The 20,240-nt window shown below is 41.4% G+C and overlaps 1 protein-coding gene across 1 annotated transcript in view; it reads right to left on the bottom strand.

The window, feature by feature from the left end:
• Positions 1-20,240, bottom strand: part of CSMD1 (CUB and Sushi multiple domains 1) — a 2,397,241-nt gene that overhangs the window by 320,268 nt on the left and 2,056,733 nt on the right. The window contains exons 44-46 of the mRNA XM_033936341.1: positions 14,760-14,905; positions 7,980-8,060; positions 6,755-6,868 (exon numbers count right to left, since the gene is read on the bottom strand). Coding sequence (XP_033792232.1) covers positions 6,755-6,868; positions 7,980-8,060; positions 14,760-14,905 — 341 coding nt within the window. The remainder of the gene's footprint in view (positions 1-6,754; positions 6,869-7,979; positions 8,061-14,759; positions 14,906-20,240) is intronic.

The raw sequence follows: 20,240 nt of genomic DNA, 5'->3' as shown, positions 1-20,240 counted from the left end.
TTCTTCCCCCCCCACACTTTCCTTTGCAGAAGCAACAGCGGTATTTCCCTTCCCCTCCAGGTCCCTGTGAAGCAGTAGCAGCATTTTTCCCCACTCCCCATTCCCTTCTCTCCCCCCTTCAATTTCCTTTGCAGAAGCAGCAGCAGTATTTCCCTTCCCCTCCAGGTCCCTGTGAAGCAGTAGCAGCATTTTCCCCCACCCCCCATTCCCTTCTCTCCCCCCCCCACACTTTCCTTTGCAGAAGCAGCAGCGGTATTTCCCTTCCCCTCCAGGTCCCTGTGAAGCAGTAGCAGCATTTTCCCCCACCCCCCATTCCCTTCTCATACCGCGAGCTGTCCTGCTCCGTTCGGCCCCTCCCTTCTCTTAACGCGAGCTGTCCTGCTCCGTTCGGCCCCTCCCTTCTCTTAACGCGATCTGGCCTGCTCCATTCGGCCCCTCCCCCTTCCCTTCCCGCAGTCTAGCCTGCGTTCCTGTAGCTGGAGTCCTGTTCTTTTATGTCCCCCCTTCCCTTCCCGCGGGCTGGCCCTCTGCGGCCGAAGGTTTTTTTAAAGTTTAAAAGTGCCGGCGGCGGCTCCTCTCACGATCCACGCCAGCGTCGAAAGCCTTCTCTGACACTTGTGCAGGCTCGTGAGAGGAGCCGACACCGCAGCTTGAGAGGTGGAGAGCAGGGAGTCCAGCGCTGCCGGCCAGTCCTGGTGTTCACAGAGAGAGGAAGCGATCTATGCGCGCATGCACACTCCTGCCGGCCATGGACTACGGATCACAGATCACGCAGGTAAGAGTGCGCATGTGCAGCTAGGGTTTTATTATATATAATATATATATATATACCTGTATTTGATATATTTTAATTTTAATTTATAGCCATTTTCCATTGTAAACCATTTAAGTATCTGCTTGATAAACAGTATATCAAAGAATAAAAAAACTTAGAATTAATCGCAATCGGGTCGGGGGTAGCATAACCAACATTTATTTTATTTTATTTATTTATTTCTTCCATTTGTGCATCACACATACCTATACAAGCTCTAGGCGACATGGTCATGAACCATGTTTTGCAATAACTGCTGTCTCAAGGTATATCCCCTTTTAAGGCTCCTTTTACAAAGGTGCGTTAGGGCCTTAATGCGCGCTAAAATGGCCCGCACACTAGCCACTACCGCCTCCTCTTGAGCAGGCGGTAGTTTTTCGGGTAGTGCACGCTCTAGCACACGCTAATCCGATGCGTGCGCTAAAAACGCTCGTTCACCTTTGTAAAAGGAGTCCTTAGTGTTGCCACTGACATCTTCAGTGATGCTCCTAAATGCCAGTATTCTAAAATGTACTTGCATAATAGGCATGTTAATGTTACAATTTACTACTACTTTTTCTAGAGTACTACAGGCGTACACAGTTCTGTACACGATCATGAAGGAGACAGTTCCTGCTTGAATGAGCTCATACTTAATACAGAAAAAAAACAGGATGCCAAGGTAGGAGTTACAGCTAGCAGGGGATGGTTAAATTGCTGGCTAGGGTGATGAACAGAGGGAAGAGGGTGATGAGTTGACAAGAGGACATGGTTTGAAGCTAAGGGGGGACAAGTCCAGGACAAATGCCAGGAAGTTCTGCTTTACACAGCGAGTGGTAGACGCCTGGAATGCTCTCCCAAAGGAGGTTATTAAGGAATCCACTGTGCTAGGATTCAAAGGCAAATTAGATGCACATCTCCTTACGAGAGGCATAGAGGGATATGGGTGACTAAAACTACATCAGGTGTATACCTGACTGGGCCTCCGCGTGTGCGGATCGCCGGACTCGATGGACCATGGGTCTGATCCGGAGATGGCAGTTCTTATGTTCTTATGTTCAATCTCAGAAAGGTGGGCTTTGAAAAAAAGAAAGTATATTTGGGAAAGGCTTTATCATATTGACAGCAGCAATTCCAAGGAAAAAAAATGAAAAACCTTAGAAAGTGAGGCCAAATATGTTATATTATATAGTCTATAGTTTAAGCTTATGAAAGTGGTTGAAAAGAGTTGCTAGCTCACCAGGACAAGCGTTCTATGGTTAGGAGCAGCAAGCTGAGAACCGGGGAACCCAGGCTCGAGTTCCACTGACACGGCTTGTGATTTCAATCTAGTTATTTACAGAGCATTTCTATATCTCGTATGTGAGCACCTCCTTTTAGGCATGCCAATGCCATGACGTAAGAGGCTATCTGTAATGCCATCTAGGCACCCAGGTTCTTTATAGAATACTATAATTACATTACATTAGTGATTTCTATTCTTGCGGTTCAAGGCGGATTACATAAGAGTTGTCAGGAGGTTACAAGAATTATAACCTAACATAAGAATTGTCGTAAGAGTTACATAAGAATTACATAAGAGTTGTCGAGACCTTAAGGTGATACTTGGGTAATTAGAAGCATTTTAGATTTGTTATGGGTATAGAAAATACTGTGCTGGGTTTCAAACGCATGTTGGATGCACACCTTCTTGCAGATCATATTGAGGGATACGGGAAAACCGGGTCTCCAAAAAGGAGCACCTAAATGGGCCTCCGCGTGTGCGGATCGCCGGACTAGATGGACCTTGGTCTGATCCAGTGAAGGCGTTTCTTATGTTCTTATGTGGGGTTTGTTATGGGTATAGAATGGTTAGGTGGGGTTTGGGTAGGAACTGATTGTTTAAAAAGGTTTTATGTATTTTTTGAAGAGTAGGGTTTTAGTTTCTTTCTTGAAGATTTTGTAGTCTGTGGTCGAGGATAGCAGATTGGTGATTTGTCTGTCCAGTTTGACTGCTATGGTGGCTATTAGGTTGTCATATAGTTTTCTTCGTTTGACATTTTGGGATGGTGGGTGTGTGAATAGTGAATGGGTTCTCCTGTGCCTGGTTGAGGTGGATTGAGTTAGTCGGTTGTTCCAGTAGGTTGGGCTTTCTCCATTAATAGTCTTGAATAGTAGGCAGTAGAATTTGAAGTGTACTCTTGCTTGTATTGGGAGCCAGTGTGAGTTATGGTATGCTTCTGTGATGTGGTCATATTTTTTCAATGAGTAGATGAGTCTTAGGGCCTTATTTTGTATTGTAAGCACCCTGCATCAGTGTTTTACATTGAGCAATGTTCAGTTTGCCAATTTTATTGAGTTTGCCAGCTTTATTGAGCATGTCTAAGGTGCGCTAGCATTGTTAGCGCAAACACCGGATTAGCACGTGCTACTCAAAAAACTACCGCTTGCTCAAGAGGAGGCAGTAGCGGCTAGCGCACGGGGCAATTTAGCGCGTGCTATTCCACACGTTAAGGCCCTAAAAGGCCTTTGTTAAAGGAGCCCTAAATGTTGCAAGAGCGTGCATAACTAATAGCATTCTATAAGTTACATGTGTGTCTTGCCTATCTGGAGACAGGAAAATTCCTGTTGTTTTTGTATATAACTTGTCTCACTACTGGAAAAGCATGAGCTAAATCCATTAACTTCAATCATGGTACAAAATGTTTAAGGTTGTGGTAAAACCATTATCATTGTTCATATGTATTCTCTTATATTACCATAAATCTATAGGGCTTTTATACATAATCTGATTTATTTTCTATCTTCCCTTTCATATCATCTTTTCCCCCTTGTGTACATTCCTGTGTAATACTGCCAAACATAAGAAGTTGCCTCCACTGGGTCAGACCAGAGGTCCATCGCGCCCAGTGGTCCGCTCCCGCGGCGGCCTATCAGGCCTATGACCTGTGAAGTGGTCCCTGACTATTCCTATAACCTACCTCTACTTCTATCTATACCCCTCAATCCCCTTATCCTTTAGGAACGTATCTAAACCTTCCTTGAACCCCTGTAGCGTGCTCTGGCCTATCACAACCTCCGGAAGCGTGTTCCATGTGTCCATCACCCTCTGGGTAAAAAAGAACTTCCTAGCGTTTGTTCTAAACATGTCCCCTTTCAATTTCTCCGAGTGCCCCCTTGTACTTGTGGTTCCCCACAGTCTGAAGAATCTGTCCCTGTCTACCTTCTCTATGCCCTTCAGGATTTTGAAGGTTTCTATCATGTCTCCTCTAAGTCTCCGCTTTTCCAGGGAGAATAGTCCAGGGAGAATAGTCTCCGCTTTTCCAGGGAGAATAGCCCCAGCATTTCCAGCCTGTCAGCGTATGAAAAGTTTTCCATACCTTTTATCAGTTTAGTCGCTCTTCTCTGAACTCCCTCAAGTACTGCCATGTCCTTCTTGAGGTACGGCGACCAGTACTGGACACAGTACTCCAGATGTGGGCGCACCATTGCACGATACAGCGGCATGATGACTTCCTTTGTCCTGGTCGTGATACCCTTTTTAATGATATCCAACATTCTGTTCGCTTTCTTTTAGGCTGTCGCACACTGTGCTGATACTTTCAATATTGTGTCCACCATCACCCCCAGGTCTCTTTCAAGGTTGCTTACCCCTAGCAATGATCCCCCCCATTTTGTAGCTGAACATCGGGTTCTTTTTCCCTACATGCATGACCTTGCATTTCTCTATGTTAAAGCTCATTTGCCACTTTTTTGCCCACTCTTCCAGCCTCGTTAGGTCCCTTTGCAGGTCTTCGCAGTCTTCCATGGTTCTAACCCTGCTGCAGAGTTTGGTGTCATCTGCAAATTTAATAACCTCACATTTTGTTCCCGCCTCCAGGTCGTTAATAAATATATTGAACAGGAGCGGTCCCAGCACCAACCCCTGTGGAACTCCGCTCGTGACCCATTGCCAGTCTGAGTAATGGCCCTTTACTCCAACCCTCTGTTTCCTGCCTGCCAGCCAGTGTTTGATCCATCGGTGGACATCCCCTTGCACCCCATGGTTTCACAGCTTCTTAAGCAGCCGTTTGTGGAGTACCTTGTCGAAGGCTTTTTGGAAGTCAAAGTAAATGATGTCTATGGATTCCCCTTTATCCATCTGGCTGTTTATTCCCTCAAAGAAGTACAGTAAGTTTGTGAGGCACGAACTTCCCTTGCAGAAGCCGTGCTGGCTCGCCTTCAGCTGTCCATTGTTTTCTAAGTGTTCGCTGATGCTGTCCTTAACCAGTGCTTCCATCATCAAGCTCACTGGCCTGTAGTTTCCCGGGTCACACCTTGATCCCTTCTTAAAGATGGGCGTGACATTTGCTATTTTCCAGTCCTCCGGGATCTCCCCAGTTTTTAAGGATAGGTTACATATTTGGCAAAGTGTTTCCGCTATTTCGTTTCTCAGTTCTTTTAGTACCCTTGGGTGGATGCCGTCCGGACCTGGTGATTTGCCGCTCTTCAGTCTATCTGTCACCTACTTGAAGTCACAACAGTGTCACTAACTTCCCTGCTGTTGATCACTTCTCCAGCAGTGGTTTCAAATTAGCATTACCCACTAAAGCTACAGCTCTTAAGAATAAATAAGTCTCTCAATACTGGGGTATCACAACTCATTCTCTTCCTAATTCAAATTAATAGGGCTGTATTTTTAACGTATTTTCAATGCATAAATCCATTAAAATCGCACTTTAATAATGTTAACGCATTAATCACGTAAAGCCATCACACACGAATCAACCCCCCTCCCATCGCAAGACTGGTATCTATATGCTCCCTTTCCCTCCCTCAACCCCATCACAGCGCTTTTAATCTTTACCTTGACAGCAGCGATTCCTACAGGCCGGCTCTGGGGACTCCCTCTGCTTAAGTCACTAAGTACGTATGTGTACATCCACCACCACCAGAGGATAGTTATCAGACAATACTTACGTGCAGATTTAGAGGAAAATCACTTTTGGCTTAATATTACTTATTTTAAAGGTTGGGTATATTTTATTACAATAGGTGCCAGACAGGAATATATTTTATATGTCTATCAAATATATATTTGCCTGTAAACCACTCTGAGATTTTTGAAAGTTTAAACTGAAATACACAATAGCCCTATAGATCAGCTTCTACATAGAATAAAATGTACCGGGACATCCGTTCTTTTCTGAAAAGGAAATAATCATTTTACCTTTCTTTGTTTGTTTCAAAGCTGTCTGATAAGGCAATGGTGGAAAACCTGGAAACAAGTCAATTATGCAGTGATGGAAACTGCAAAAGAAATTATAATGCCATATTGCATTCATTCATTCAATTTTATATACCGTTCTCCCAGGGGAGCTCAGAACATAAGAACATAAGCGTTGCCTCTGCCGGGTCAGACCAGGGGTCCATCGTGCCCGGCAATCCGCTCCCGCGGCGGCCCCCCAGGTCCATGACCTGGAAGTGTTCCCTACCTAACCTAAAATATCCATACCCCATTCGCTCAATGTCCTGTAAGGTAAACCTCTATCTGTACCCTGTAATCCCCTTCGCTTCCAGGAAGTCATCCAGTCCCTTTTTGAACCCCAGAATTGTACTCTGTCTTATCACCTCTCCGGGAAGCGCGTTCCAGGTGTCCACCACCCTCTGAGTGAAGAAGAAGAACAGGTTGCATGAATTTATTCAGGTACTCAAGCATTTTTCCCTGTCTGTCCTGGTGGGCTCACAATCTATCTAATGTACCTGGGGCAATGGGGGGGGGGGGGGGAGGAGGGATTAGATGATTTGCCCAGGGTCACAAGGAGCAGCGTGGGTTTGAACCCACAACCTCAGGGTACCGAGGCTGTAGCTTTAACCACTGTTCCACACTCTGCCCCAGTCTAAAACTGTGCTAACACCGGAGCATAATATAAAAGTGGATGGAGAAAGGTAGTTGTTTGAATGGGTTTGCTGCTACTGTTCAGATAAAAGTGGACTACTTACCTTCACAGAACGGAGGGGAGCCTTCAAACTGTAACTCTGTGTTCAGTTTGCAGGTCATAACTTCATTTCCAACTAGGGTGAATCCTGGATGACACTGGTACTTTACAAAATCTCCTAAAAGAATTGAAAAACAACCAATCTGGTGTTTGCTGTACAGTACACTCTACACATATCTTTCATCAGCAATCAATAGCTAAATGCTTACAGCGCAGCTTATGTCTAGTAGCGCTATTGCAATGATTAATAGTAGTATCAGAAACGGAATCACTTTATATTCCTTTCGTGACAGAACTTTTTTTTTTTTTTTTTTTTTTTCCATCCAGATATTTTTTTTTACCACTCAATTTCCCCAGAAAATTGAAGGTGAAAAAAAAGACCTCTTCCTAAACTCTTGCTCCTCTCTAGAACCCCAGCCTGAACAAAAGCACTCTCTCACACGCACACATAAGGGGGTCTTTTAGAAAGTGCGCGCTAGCCGAAAATCTACCGCCTGCTCAAAAGGAGGCGGTAGCAGCTAGCGTGCGCGGCAATTTAGCAGGCGCCATTCTGTGCGTTAAGGCCCTAGCGCGGCTTTTTAAAAGGAGCCCTCAGTCCTTAATAGAAGGGCTCTAAAATTATTTATATACAGAGCTATGACATGGTTACAATGCAACTACTTCTAAGTACATATGGAAAAGAAAGAGCCTTAAAGGATTAAGAGTACAGTAAAACCTTGGATTGCAAGTAACTTGGTTTGCAAATGTTTTGCAAGACAAGCAAAACATTTTATTAAATTTTAACTTGATATTCAAGCAATGTCTTGCAATACAAGTACATACACTATACACACATCACAACTGAGCCGAAGGTTGTTCTTTCTCTGACGCTGCAGTGTAGTGATTGTTCTAAATGAGAGAGGTCTTCCAATACAAGTACGTATAGTATTTTGTATTAAAGTTTTTGGGTTGTGGAACAAATCGTCTGAGTTTCCATTATTTCTTATCGGGAAGTTCACTTTGATATACGAGGGCTTTGGATTACAAGAATGCATCTGGAACGAATTATGCTCGCAAGCCAAGGTTTTACTGTATTATAAAGGTATAGTAGAGAATGAAGCATAATATTGAAGGCATTAGCAAAAAATGTCCTAAATTCATTGAGGATACAATAGTATTTTGGCAGGAGTATAAGAGGATAAAGTAAAGAATATCGACAACTAATTTATAAGAAGATAAAATTGCATTACCTGTCTCAAATTCACCATCGTCCACAACTAGGTCTGCATGTGCAACATCTGGTGGAGGTTGGCATTTCCTAAGCTGATATGCTGAGAGGAAAAAAGATTTGAGAAAACAGAGAAACTAATTTGTGTTTTCTAAATCAAGGCCCCATTCTAGTCCAGTCAACTTCTTGTTGTTTAAATGTCTACTGAATATGCTCTAGGGAAAGATATTTCATGGAACAAAGGCTACGAGGGGTAATTACAGAGCTGCAGTAAAATTATATGGGTTAGTAACTTGCATGGTGGATTTCATTTTGAATTGTTGCTAACAGTACCATCATGCAATTATAAAGCAATGCCATGATAGGGGATTTTAAGTCAGGCCCTCTTTCTTTGAGTGGGAATTGTGTCTCGAACATAATCTCCCCCAACCCCCCATACACACACACACACACTTTTCCAGTATCCAAAACTGCACTCCAGTTCTCTGGCATCACATATCCCCTCTAATCACCTCTTCCAGCATTGATGAGATACTTTACCCCTGTGACAGTTCTGAATGGCAAAGCCCTCACCCCACACTCTTTGATCCTCCTAGGCAGCCAGCAGGGTCTTCTCTCATGTATATTAGCTTGGCAAGAGTAATCATCCCTTGCGTTTGTCCTACAGTACTGGTTGTCAGCTCCATAATGGTATCTTTGTAACCCTTACTATATTTTTATGGTACTACAGATAGGGGGTCAAGCAACCAAATAAGTTTACATGTTAGGTTAATTGGCACATATTTAAAAATAAATCCTAGCATATATTTAAAAATTATTAAAGTAAATGTGTGAAACAAATAATACAAAAAAAAAAAAAAATAATAAGCAAGCTTGAATTTGGAAAAATAAGTCCAGACTTAAGATGAAACAAAAATAGAAAAATGTTTGCTTTGTGTAAATCCTACCATTTAATCTAAGAAGTATTATAATTAAGGAACTATATGCTACACTGTGTAAAACAGTTGTTAATACATGTTTTGAGACTTATCCATCTAGAGTGGCTATAGAACAAGGTCCCATTCTGAGTAAGATCATTTGATGATATATTAAGTTAACCTAGAGCCATCAAAACCTATTTGTTCAATAATTTAATGCTTTTGGAAGCTGAGTTATTGATATATGTTGCTATTTGACTTTATTTATGGTTGTATATAATTTTGATTGATTAATTTTAAGACTTGTTTTGTTGTTAATTACGTTTTAGTTGTACAGAAAAGCACTTAGTGCCATATTCTATATTATAGATGGCAGTAGGCCTTACATATCTGGCCAATCAGATTCTTAGGCCACTCCAAGGGCATACCAGAATGCACTGGGAAGGAGGTCTAAGACTCCAGTTGGCCCAAGAGCCTAAAGCCACTCCTATGGGCGGGGCCTTAGGCACCTTCAGAAGGGGAAGGCCCACCAATCTGAATAGGCATCCCTCCGACAGGTGGTACTCCAAAAGGTATGGGGGGTTGGGGGCTGGAGTGGGGGTCTGTTCTGGGGCTGCTGGGTGTGGGTTTTGCTTTGTGGGGGTGTTGGGGTGGGGGTGGTGCTCTGGGGGGTGGCTTGTTGGTAGGAGGGAGTGGACATCCCTCCTGCCAGGTGAATTTGAGGGGGAAGTTTCATGGGTGGTAGCAAGAGGAATTGGGCACTCCCCCTCGTGGGGGTTGTTTCAGGGTTTGCAGCAGAAGGGACTGGGCATCCCTCCTGCTGGAGGACTTCGAGGGGGGGGTTCATGGGTGGTGGCAGGAGGAAATGGGCACTCCTCTTGCCGCGGAGAGTGTTGGAGTAGGGGTCCCTACCGCTGCCGCTGAGCTGATTATGGCAGGGAGATTCCCTTGCCATGATCAGCTCGGTGGCAACGCGATTCTTTAACCGGCACCTGTGACATGGATGCTGGTTAGAGAATTGCGTTTTTAGGTGGGGTTAAGCGTTTGAGTGCCAGGACAGACGCAATTTTATATAGTACTTCCATGTGTGATCCTCAAAACCCGTTTAGGCAGCTGCTGAGATTGGACATTCCTATACAGATTCAGGCCCTTAGTGTTGATCTTTTCTGGTGCCCACTTTTGAGTGCCATTTATAGAATTCCTCCTTAGTGCATTGTGTTTTAATATCATTATTCATCACTAGCATTGATAGGGGATTCCAATTCACCTGAGTGAACCTGATGGGCCTCTTTGGAAAACTGACTATCTCTAGCCTCCAAGTATCCTAACTGATCTCTATCATCTTCTCGCACCACTGAAAATTCCTGACAGCTTTTATTCCTTAACACCCTTCCCCAAATTGAGCATACCCTTATGTGGCAGCTTGTCCTATAGAATTAGTACTGCAAGGCTATCTCTAAAGGGACGGGTGCCTTTTTGAACCCAGCTGCTGATGCCCACTGCTACCCCTACTAGACAATAGAGGGTACTTGCTGGGGATCAGAAGGGTGAGATATTGTTGAGTTGGGGATTTAAGGGGTAAGGTTTTTGCTAAATCAAGAGTTCAGAAAGTTGAAATCTGACACAGACTGGGTGATTTCTAACTTGGGGATGGGAAAGTTCTTTTTCCAACTTTGTCTCGTGAAAGGATAGCAGGACCTACCTTGGGTCTGCTATTTTTGGGTTGCTGCAATACAAAATACAATTGACTGTGCAGGTTATAGAGTGATGTGGTAAATTTAATCTGGTACAATATAGGGCTCCTTTTACAAAGCCACAGTATGCTTTTTTATCGCCAGCCAAAGTGGTATTAGCTCCGACATCATAGAATTCCGAGTGTCGGAGTTAATACTGCTGCAGTCAGCAATAAAAAAGCCTTACATGGCTTTGTAAAAAGGGGGGATAATACATGTGACCTCTCATTTGGTTTCTTTACACTGATTACCTGTAGAAGCAAGGATTAGATTTAAACTACGTATGATAGTATTTAAAATTTATCATGCCCTGGCCCTCCAATATTTCATTAATTTACTAGTGCCATCTATGTGACATACTGAATTAGATCTTAGAGATTTTCAAAAGCTTCACTATGAGCTCCTTTTACGAAGCCGCATTAGTGGTTTAACGCACGTAATAGTGCGCACTAATTTGACGGCCGCGTTAGCCGCTACCGCCTCCTCTTGAGCAGGCGGTAGTTTTTTGGCTAGCGCGGGGGTTAACGCGGCTTCGTAAAAGGAGCCCTATCTCTCTGCTAAGCATATTAAATCAACTATGGTTTTTGTAGTAGCCTGGAATGATTTACCACTTTCAGTGAAATAAATAACAGTGTATCCAATTTTCAGGAAGGTGGTTAAATCAGATCGTTTTTTTAAAGAAAATATCTGTTAGAGATTTAAAATGTATTAAATTTAGATTTTACAGCTTTAGAGATTCATCTGGTGTGATATAACATTAGCTGAGCTAAGGTCACCTGCTAGTAATATTTATTGGATAAAGGTGTGGGTGAAAGCGGGGGGATAGATGTTGAGGGGAATATATGATGTGATGTCAAGGGACTCTAGTATAAGGATTATCAAGTTTATAAGCGGAGATAAGAAAGGGTTATTAGACAGATCTTGTAAGAAAGAAAAGAACTGGACAGGGTTTTGAGGTGATTGTGGGGTAGAGCAGGTATGAGATTGGTTGGGTGTTTGTGGCAGATTGGAGGGAGTTCTGTGAGGAAAGGGGAAGTGTAGAGTAGTCTCTTCAGGAAAAAAAAAGATCTCTCCCTCTCTCCCGTGTGTGTTGGTAGTATGTTTTGTATCAATGTTGGGGGGAGGGGGTTATAGGTTTTATGTGGACTCGGGTGGGTTTGGTTGAACTTTGGAGGTTGGGAGAGGCAGTCGTAGCTTTGAGTGGGGCACAAAATGGAGTTTGGCCCATTTGGAGCTGGTAGATGAGCAGTTAATAAATAAATGTAAACACTCATAGGCGACACCACTGTGGGTCATATTTGGGGGGGGGGGGGATGTTATAAATTTAAAGACTTAACAGGAACATGTTTTGACACCAAATAGCTCCATGGTGGTTTGTGAAATATGCATTGGGGGTTTATTGGTTTTGGACACAAACTGTATTGTAAGTGGAGATAATCTATCTATATATATATATATATAAAATCGGATGTATGTATGTTCCAGCATAACTCTGAAGTGCATGGACAGATTTCAACAAAACTTGGTATACTTATCACTTACTATCTGAGGAAAAATACTGTCTTGGTGGGAAGGGGGTGACATGCGTCTTATATAGATGGAGCTGCTTTGACCAATTGTGTAAAGCTTAGGGAATAATGTCACAAGGAGCTGGGCTGTCATTGCTGTAACAATGTCTCCAAGGAAACGTAAGGCAATTCGCCAAGTGCAATCAAAGGCTAAAAAAATGAAACAGCATACACAAGAAAATCCCGAGGAAAGGAATACAAGACTTGCAATGCTGTGCGACAGAGTTACTACATCTAGAGCTACAGAAACAGCCCAGCAGTGTGAGGCCCGACTACAGGATATGAAAGAGAAAATTGCTACATCTAGAGCTTCAGAGACAGTACAGCAGCGTGAGGCCAATTTTATTTCTTTTCCTGTCTAATAGAAGATTAGAATAAATAAATACCTGGGCAACGCCAAGAAATTAGCTAGTATTAAGATACATAAAGCAGCAGTCAAATATTTATTCCAATAAAATTGAGTTGTGAGATTATTGATTGATGGTGTTTAGTTTTTAGTTGCAGATGACAGAGTGCAAATGCTAATGTTATGTAATTATTCCTGGAATACCCAGCTTATTTTGTATTGTTACCCTCGATAAGCTGTTGAAGTATTATGCAGGATACAATAATTTAATTGTATTGTATTGTATTGTAACTGGACGATTTCTGTTTTCATAACAACGTCATTCAAGAAGTCACCATTAAGATCTGTTTAAGCAAAATGGCACTTAAGGATCTTTTTACAAAGCCACATTAGGCTTTTTATCATCACCTGTGGTGGTATTAGCTCCAACACTCATAGAATTCCTATGAGTGTCAGAGTTAATACCACCATGGATGGCAATAAAAAAGACTATTTACCAAAAATGGCCACAAAAACTATACCAAAATTTAATTGAATACCAATATCAATAACGATACAAAATACAAAAAAATTGGTATTATAGATGATGATCTCTCCTAAGATGTCCCTGGGGGTGATACGGAAAAAGAAAAATCTATATTTCCCCTAATTAAGTATAAAGGATACAATCAAACAAAATAAATCAAAGGAATCAGTCAGTACGGGCCCGATGCCCTCGATTCAGCCAATGGCCCCGGGCGGTGTTTATGCAGTGACAAACACTAAGAAATAAATCTAAATAAACCCTGCCCAGTACATCATATTGTTCCTTTGAAATATATAAAATATACAAATAAGTATAAATGATTGTTAAATAGAAACACTATCATCCCCAGATGTAGACATCAGGAGAGAAAATCATTTCAAAGAAAATCTCCCTGAAACCTTGCTTAACAAAAACACAAAATGTGAAAAATAAAAAATGAAAAAACCAAAATGTGAAAAATGACTAAAAATCATCAAAACATCAAAGAAAAAGTGTATGAAACTAGGAAAAGTCCTCAGTCTATATCCAAAAGTCCTGTGTGCCTGTCTTTTGGATATAGACTGAGGACTTTTTCCTAGTTTCATACACTTTTTCTTTGATGTTTTGATGATTTTTAGTCATTTTTCACATTTTGGTTTTTTCATTTTTTATTTTTCACATTTTGTGTTTTTGTTAAGCAAGGTTTCAGGGAGATTTTCTTTGAAATGATTTTCTCTCCTGATGTCTACATCTGGGGATGATAGTGTTTCTATTTAACAATCATTTATACTTATTTGTATATTTTATATATTTCAAAGGAACAATATGATGTACTGGGCAGGGTTTATTTAGATTTATTTCTTAGTGTTTGTCACTGCATAAACACCGCCCGGGGCCATTGGCTGAATCGAGGGCATCGGGCCCGTACTGACTGATTCCTTTGATTTATTTTGTTTGATTGTATCCTTTATACTTAATTAGGGGAAATATAGATTTTTCTTTTTCCGTATCACCCCCAGGGACATCTTAGGAGAGATCATCATCTATAATACCAATTTTTTTGTATTTTGTAATAAAAAAGACTAACATGGCTTAGTAAAAGGGGGTTTAATCAATGGTATCAAAGAATTCATGAATATGTCAAGGTTGAAGGGGGACTCTTTGAACAAAAATTATGAATTAACTAAGAAATAAGCACTATACTAATGCATATTAAAAGGTTATACTAAGGGCTCCTTTTACAAAGGCGTGCTAGCAGGGTTAACGCGCGTGACTTTTCATCATGCGCTAACCCCCGTACTAGCCAAAAACTACCACCTGCTCAAGAGGAGGCGGTAGCAGCTAGCGTGTCCAGAGGTTTAGCGCGCGCTATTATGCGCGTTAAACTGCTCGCGCGCCTTTGTAAAAGGAGCCCTAAATGTTTATATAACTGCAAAGTATTTTGAAACTATGTAGAGTCCTGTTTTTTTCTGCCCACAAATTATTTTAGCTAAGTCCTTCGAATTAAGTTTCACCAGAGAGTTTAAGCCATTGTAATAAAAACTTGAGGGAAGAAGAAATAAAGAAAGCTGAATAGCAGATCATTCATTTGTGCTATTGAAATTTCAATGGCAAGTCCATCCATGCAGTTTCATTTATTTTAATCTCAGTAAGCATATCTCAAGTAAGAGCTGGAGAAAGTTCAATGAACAGGTCCTCTCATTTGTTAGTGAGACTTGATGAAGCAAACTGACCATGAAAATTAAGAACAAAGAAACCTCCAGTTGAGAAGTCACTGTGAAACCTAAGAAGGACTCGGTTGGTAGTACTGTAGGCTGTTTCAAGAGCAGTGTTGCCACTGAAAACTCCCAGCTGAGATGAATATTGATCAGGACCATCCCTAGAGAAAGAGAACAGAAAGCAGTTTGAGTTACAAAAAAAAAAGCCTCATTAATGAAGGTTTAAATTAATAATCCATTTTCTCTCGACAGCAGGCTACATCTATGTGAAAGCAGGTTAATCTGCACCATTGTGATTCAGCTTATTTCATTAGCATTCAAATCTGTGATGGTAATGCATTGTACAAAATAACCATCTATCTTCAAAGTCTGATGCTTGCTTATAACGTTTTGCGTAAACTGCCTTCCTGTAGCTCCAGTTCTACCTGTATTATATTAATTTCATCTGTAAGTTCTTTAAAATAAGAGTATACAACTTGACCAGACTATACTGAGTCATCACCCTATAGAGCCCTTTGACCAAGCTGTAGTAAACACTAATACCTGCTCATCACAGCTTAAAATAGTGTACCACGAGGTGTGCAGAAGTGTCAAGCGGTACTTGTGATATGTGAACATTCTACCAGAATTCTAAAAAAAATAACATTTATTTTTTCCTTTGCGATGAGTTTGGGGGTGAAAGATAGGTGTTTCTGCATTAATCAGTTAGTGCAGTCAAATTGTTGCATGCTAAATGATTAGCAATTGCTTAGCACATGAGGTGGTAGCACTTCCAAAATGGGTGGCAACATTATTGCATGGCCATTAATGCAGAAAATAGAATGGCGGTGGCAAAAAGTAGCTTTAGTGCACAGGAAAGATCCACATAAGGCCACTTTTTGCTGCAGCTTTGTAAAAGGGCCCCTATATAACCCAATGCTCTTTCCAGGAACCTAAAAACTAAGCACACAATCATTTCAAGAGATTGTTCTTTACGTGTCAGTTAACTATAACTGCAGTATAACTCATAGGCCCTCTTGTACTAAGGTGCGCTAAGTGTTATAGCGCGCGTTTAGCGCATGCTAAATCAACAGTGTGCTAATCGCTGACGCGTCCATAGGATAACGTGCACGTATTAGCATTTAGCGTGTGCTAATATTTAACGCGTGCTAAAAAGCATAGTGCACCTTAGTAAAAGAGGGGGTAGTAACATAGTAAATGACAGAAGATAAAAACCTGAATGGTCCATTCTACCCAACCGTACATGCATTCAAATTCATGATATAAATTAAATTGTTTATTTTCTTAGATATTTCTGGGCCAGAGACCTAGAGGTCTGCCCAGTTCTTGTTTAGGTTCCAACTACTGAAGTCTCCGTTACTCTAGCCTATCTAAACCATCCCAGCCGTCGAAGCCCTCCCCAGCCCATCCTCAATTGAATGGCCATATACGGGACACAGACAATGCAAGATCACCTAGGAGAAGCCTTAGTTCTTCAATAAATACCCATTATTTTCTTATTAGAGATACTCTGTGTTCATCCCATGCTTTTTTGAACTCTGTCGCCATTTTCCTCGCCACTACTTCCTTCAGGGGGGGGGGGGCATTCTAGGCATCAACTACCCTCTCCGTAAAAAATTTCCTAACATTACTATTAAGTCTACCATCTCTCAACCTCAAATAAAACAAAAGTTAGCAAAAACATTTGGCCTGATATTCAAAAACATTTATCCATTACTTCGGTAACTGTTGTTGACAGGACCAATTTTAATTTTTCAGTAGCCTTACCGAGATAATGCCACTGAAAATCACTGCAGACTGCCACAGCAACCTCTGGACAGGAAGAGGGGTCTCTGGGCAATGTGAGAGCAGTCACGTATACAGTTATGATGATTTTCAGTTCTCTAACCAGGTAACAACATCGATGAAGTCAGGGCATCCAGTTAGCTATTCAGATAGCAGGCTGAATATGTTCACTATTTGAGCTGCACTGGCGCTGACTGCCTGTGAAAGTTTTGCATTACCCTCACAAAACACCCAGATCAGGTATGGAATTTAAATAAAACTTCACCAGGTTTGTAATTTTTAAACAAAAAAAATCTTAAACAAAATATATTGAAGCCTGTTTACCGCATAGGCATTTGGAGGAAATATTCAATGGTAGTATCTGGTTAAAGTTAAAGCCATTGAATATCCTCTCACTGGCATGTATCTGGTTAACAGTACTTGATAAACTATTAAATGTGAAAGTTATAAAGCTGACTTGGAATACAAACCCGTGTTATATCACCTTATATTGTGTTAAAGGGCTCTAATGCTGGCTGTAGTGCCCTAATGCAGTATGAACTGTCACCCCACATTACAAAGTAATGAGATGAAAAACATGCAAATATATGTAAAACAGATCATTACTGTTTAAGTTTTGTATCACAGCTTGCAACATACACTGGGTATACACTATAAGTTGCAATATTGCCAGTAAAATAACCTCACCAAGTCATGACCCAATGCTCCCAGATTGTTTCCTAAAAGGTCTAGTACTGGACATAATAGCAGAATGTGAGAATAGCACCCCTCCCCTGCCTTGGTGAAGCATACCTAGTAATCAACTTGCACCTGGAAGTTGGCTGTCCACTCCCCTACCACCCCCACTCTGATAAGACACACCCTTTCCCAAAGATCTCATCTCAAGCCCCCTCTCCCTAAGCCTACCTTAGATACAAAAATCCTTGGAGTCTAGTTGTCAGGTAGGAGTGAGACCCAGTCGCTCCTGCACTTGCCAGTACTACTGCTAGGGCAGGGGTGCCAAAGTCCCTCCTCGAGAGCCGCAATCCAGTCGGGTTTTCAGGATTTCCCCAATGAATATGCATGAGATCTATTTGCATGCACTGCTTTCATTGTATGCTAATAGATCTCATGCATATTCATTGGGGAAATCCTGAAAACCCAACTGGATTGCGGCCCTCGAGGAGGGACTTTGACACCCCTGTGCTAGGGGAATCATTTTTCTCTATAAAACTATTGCTTGGGGTTGCCAGTACCATTTTGATTATGACATTGGTGAGGGCATGTTTAACCAAACATCCTTCCTGTCTGACTACTAGACACCAGGGATTTTTGTATAAGTTAGCTGGAGGGAGGGGGCTTGGGATGGGACTGGTACCAGTTCAGCAGTGTAGTGAATCCAAGAGCCAATTTGTTTTAGGTTCAGTATATTTTAATTTGTTTCTATATGGTCTAATAGGTGCATTGCTACTGCTTTTATACCGGAATTTGATTTAAAAGGTAGGTTAGAAATGGGTCACTAGTTCACAAGAAGAAATAAGCTAAATGGAAGAGTTTTTTCAATTGATGGTGAATAATGGCTAAAAATAATTTCTGAATTAAGCTTATGAAGACCATTGCATGAAAATGTGGAAGAAGTGCATCTGAGAACTGTTTAAAAAATAGTTGCGATAAGAGTGGACTGGTTGAAGCCACGGCATTTTTCTTGGGTTCTTGTTTTCTCATGGAGAGCACAGAAGGAACATTGAAAGTAGACAATTAGGTTTAGCTCTGGACTCAGAGGTAATAGTAATTGAGTTAGCGGTGATCCAGATTTTTCTGGAGAATTAATTTATCTGACGTAGAGAAAGTCAAATTTGCAATAGCATACTGTTCAAGTAGTTTGCAAACTGTTTAGAGCGCAAAGTTGCAAGAGATTTTGAGAAGAATTATTACTACTAATCATTTTTAAAGCACTACTAGATGTACACAGAGCTGCACACAACCACGTAAGAAACAATTCCTGCTTGACAGAGCTTACAGTCTGCTCAACACAGACAAGCAGGACAAATAAGAGACTAAGGAGCTTCATCTAGCCTATATACAGTGGTGTAACGAGAGTGAGTGGTGTCCGGGGCAGTGGCACCCCTCCCCCACCCTCCTCTCCATCCTCTCTCCTTCCTGACCCCCACCTGTTGTGCAATTCCTTCCCTTCCCCCATGCCTTTTTAATTTTCCAGGCACGAGTAACATTACAAACTTACTGCCCGCATTGTGTCGGCTATCCCTTTTATATCACTTTCTATGTGCGGGGCCCGGAAGTGACGACAGAGAGAGGCGACACTGACGCGGGCAGCAAGTTCATAATGCTGCTTGCGTACGGAAAATTAAAGAGGTATGAGGGAAGGGGTGCACACCATAAAATACTCATTATGCAAATTAAGTGGGTATTTGCAGACCAGAGGCCAACCAAAACTGACTTTTTTCAGTTTCAATCATACCCAACAGAGCTTCAAAGCCAGAATTAATATAATAATTTAAATACTCCAGAATTAATATAATAATTTAAATAATTAAAGATCAGACTTTAACACCACACAAATTAGTCTCTGCATACACGGAATGTAGCTAGGAGGCCTAAGAGTGAGTGGGGAGACTGTGTCTGGGAGGGAGGGCAGTTCCTGTTCCTGGGGGAAGGGGAGGAAACAATGGGACAAAGTACAAATGTTAGGTATGTACCAAAAAACACACATTCATTTTTCAGTCCAAACTGAAAACTTGGCCACAAATTCATGTACACTTTCAGCCAAAACCAAAATTAGTCTAAATAAGGATTTCAGGCCATTTTGGCGCCATAACAGACATCAAAACTGAAATTTGGCCCACTTCTGTTACAGGTATAGTGCACACATATATGGTGGCATTGGGCAGTTTTGTGGATGCCATTCTTTAGGTGCTTTCATAAACAGATTACGTGTTTCAAAATGCCGCATTATGGCCCATTTTGCATTAAGATTTGTGTTCTAATTCTCTGAAGAAGTTTTGGCGAAAGGGGCCCGTCAGAATCAGTCCCCTTGCCACTCAGATGTGTTTTTTTTATATATACAAGAATTTTTCAATGTTTATACCATCAATTTATAGATAAATTGCTGTTTTTGCACAATATTTAAGACATTGTTGAATGTTGCACATGTAGTGAAGGGGAGGAGGAGGATCAATGATTATAATCATAAATTGTACTGGCTGAACAGCCATTGGCTGGCATGAGATACAATGATATGGTCTGAGGTCCTGCCTTCCTTCTACAGATAACTTGTTTATTGTATTTTTGATTAAAATATTTATATTTTCCCAAATAAGTTACATTTAACTTTGAGTTTTAATTCCATCTTTTGTTCTGAATTATTTTAAACAAACACATATAACAAGAATATAAATGTTAGTACCCATGTTATACAGTAGAATTGCTTCCTGGATGAACTGTTCTGATAGCCTTTTTCTGAACTGCACCCTCCTGAAAATATGATCTCTAGAATTAGACACAGTACTTCAAGATAGAGCTTTCCGATGTTTTGTACTTGTAGTGTCCTATTATCAGTTTTTTATTTGTAGTTCTCTTTACTCGCTAACATTTTTTCATGAGCCTTGCTGGGATGGGGAATTGGGATTGTGGGACATTTTTGTGAAGGGAGCTAATTCGTCACCAAATAGCTCCAGGGGGTTGTGATTGACCTGTTTCCTTGTTTAACGACCC

The sequence above is a fragment of the Geotrypetes seraphini genome, chromosome 3 (assembly GCF_902459505.1).
Source record: "Geotrypetes seraphini chromosome 3, aGeoSer1.1, whole genome shotgun sequence".
NCBI classification, from domain to species: Eukaryota; Metazoa; Chordata; class Amphibia; order Gymnophiona; family Dermophiidae; genus Geotrypetes; species Geotrypetes seraphini.
The sequence above is the reverse complement of the archived record's forward strand: the minus strand, read 5'-3'. Positions and strand labels throughout refer to the sequence as shown.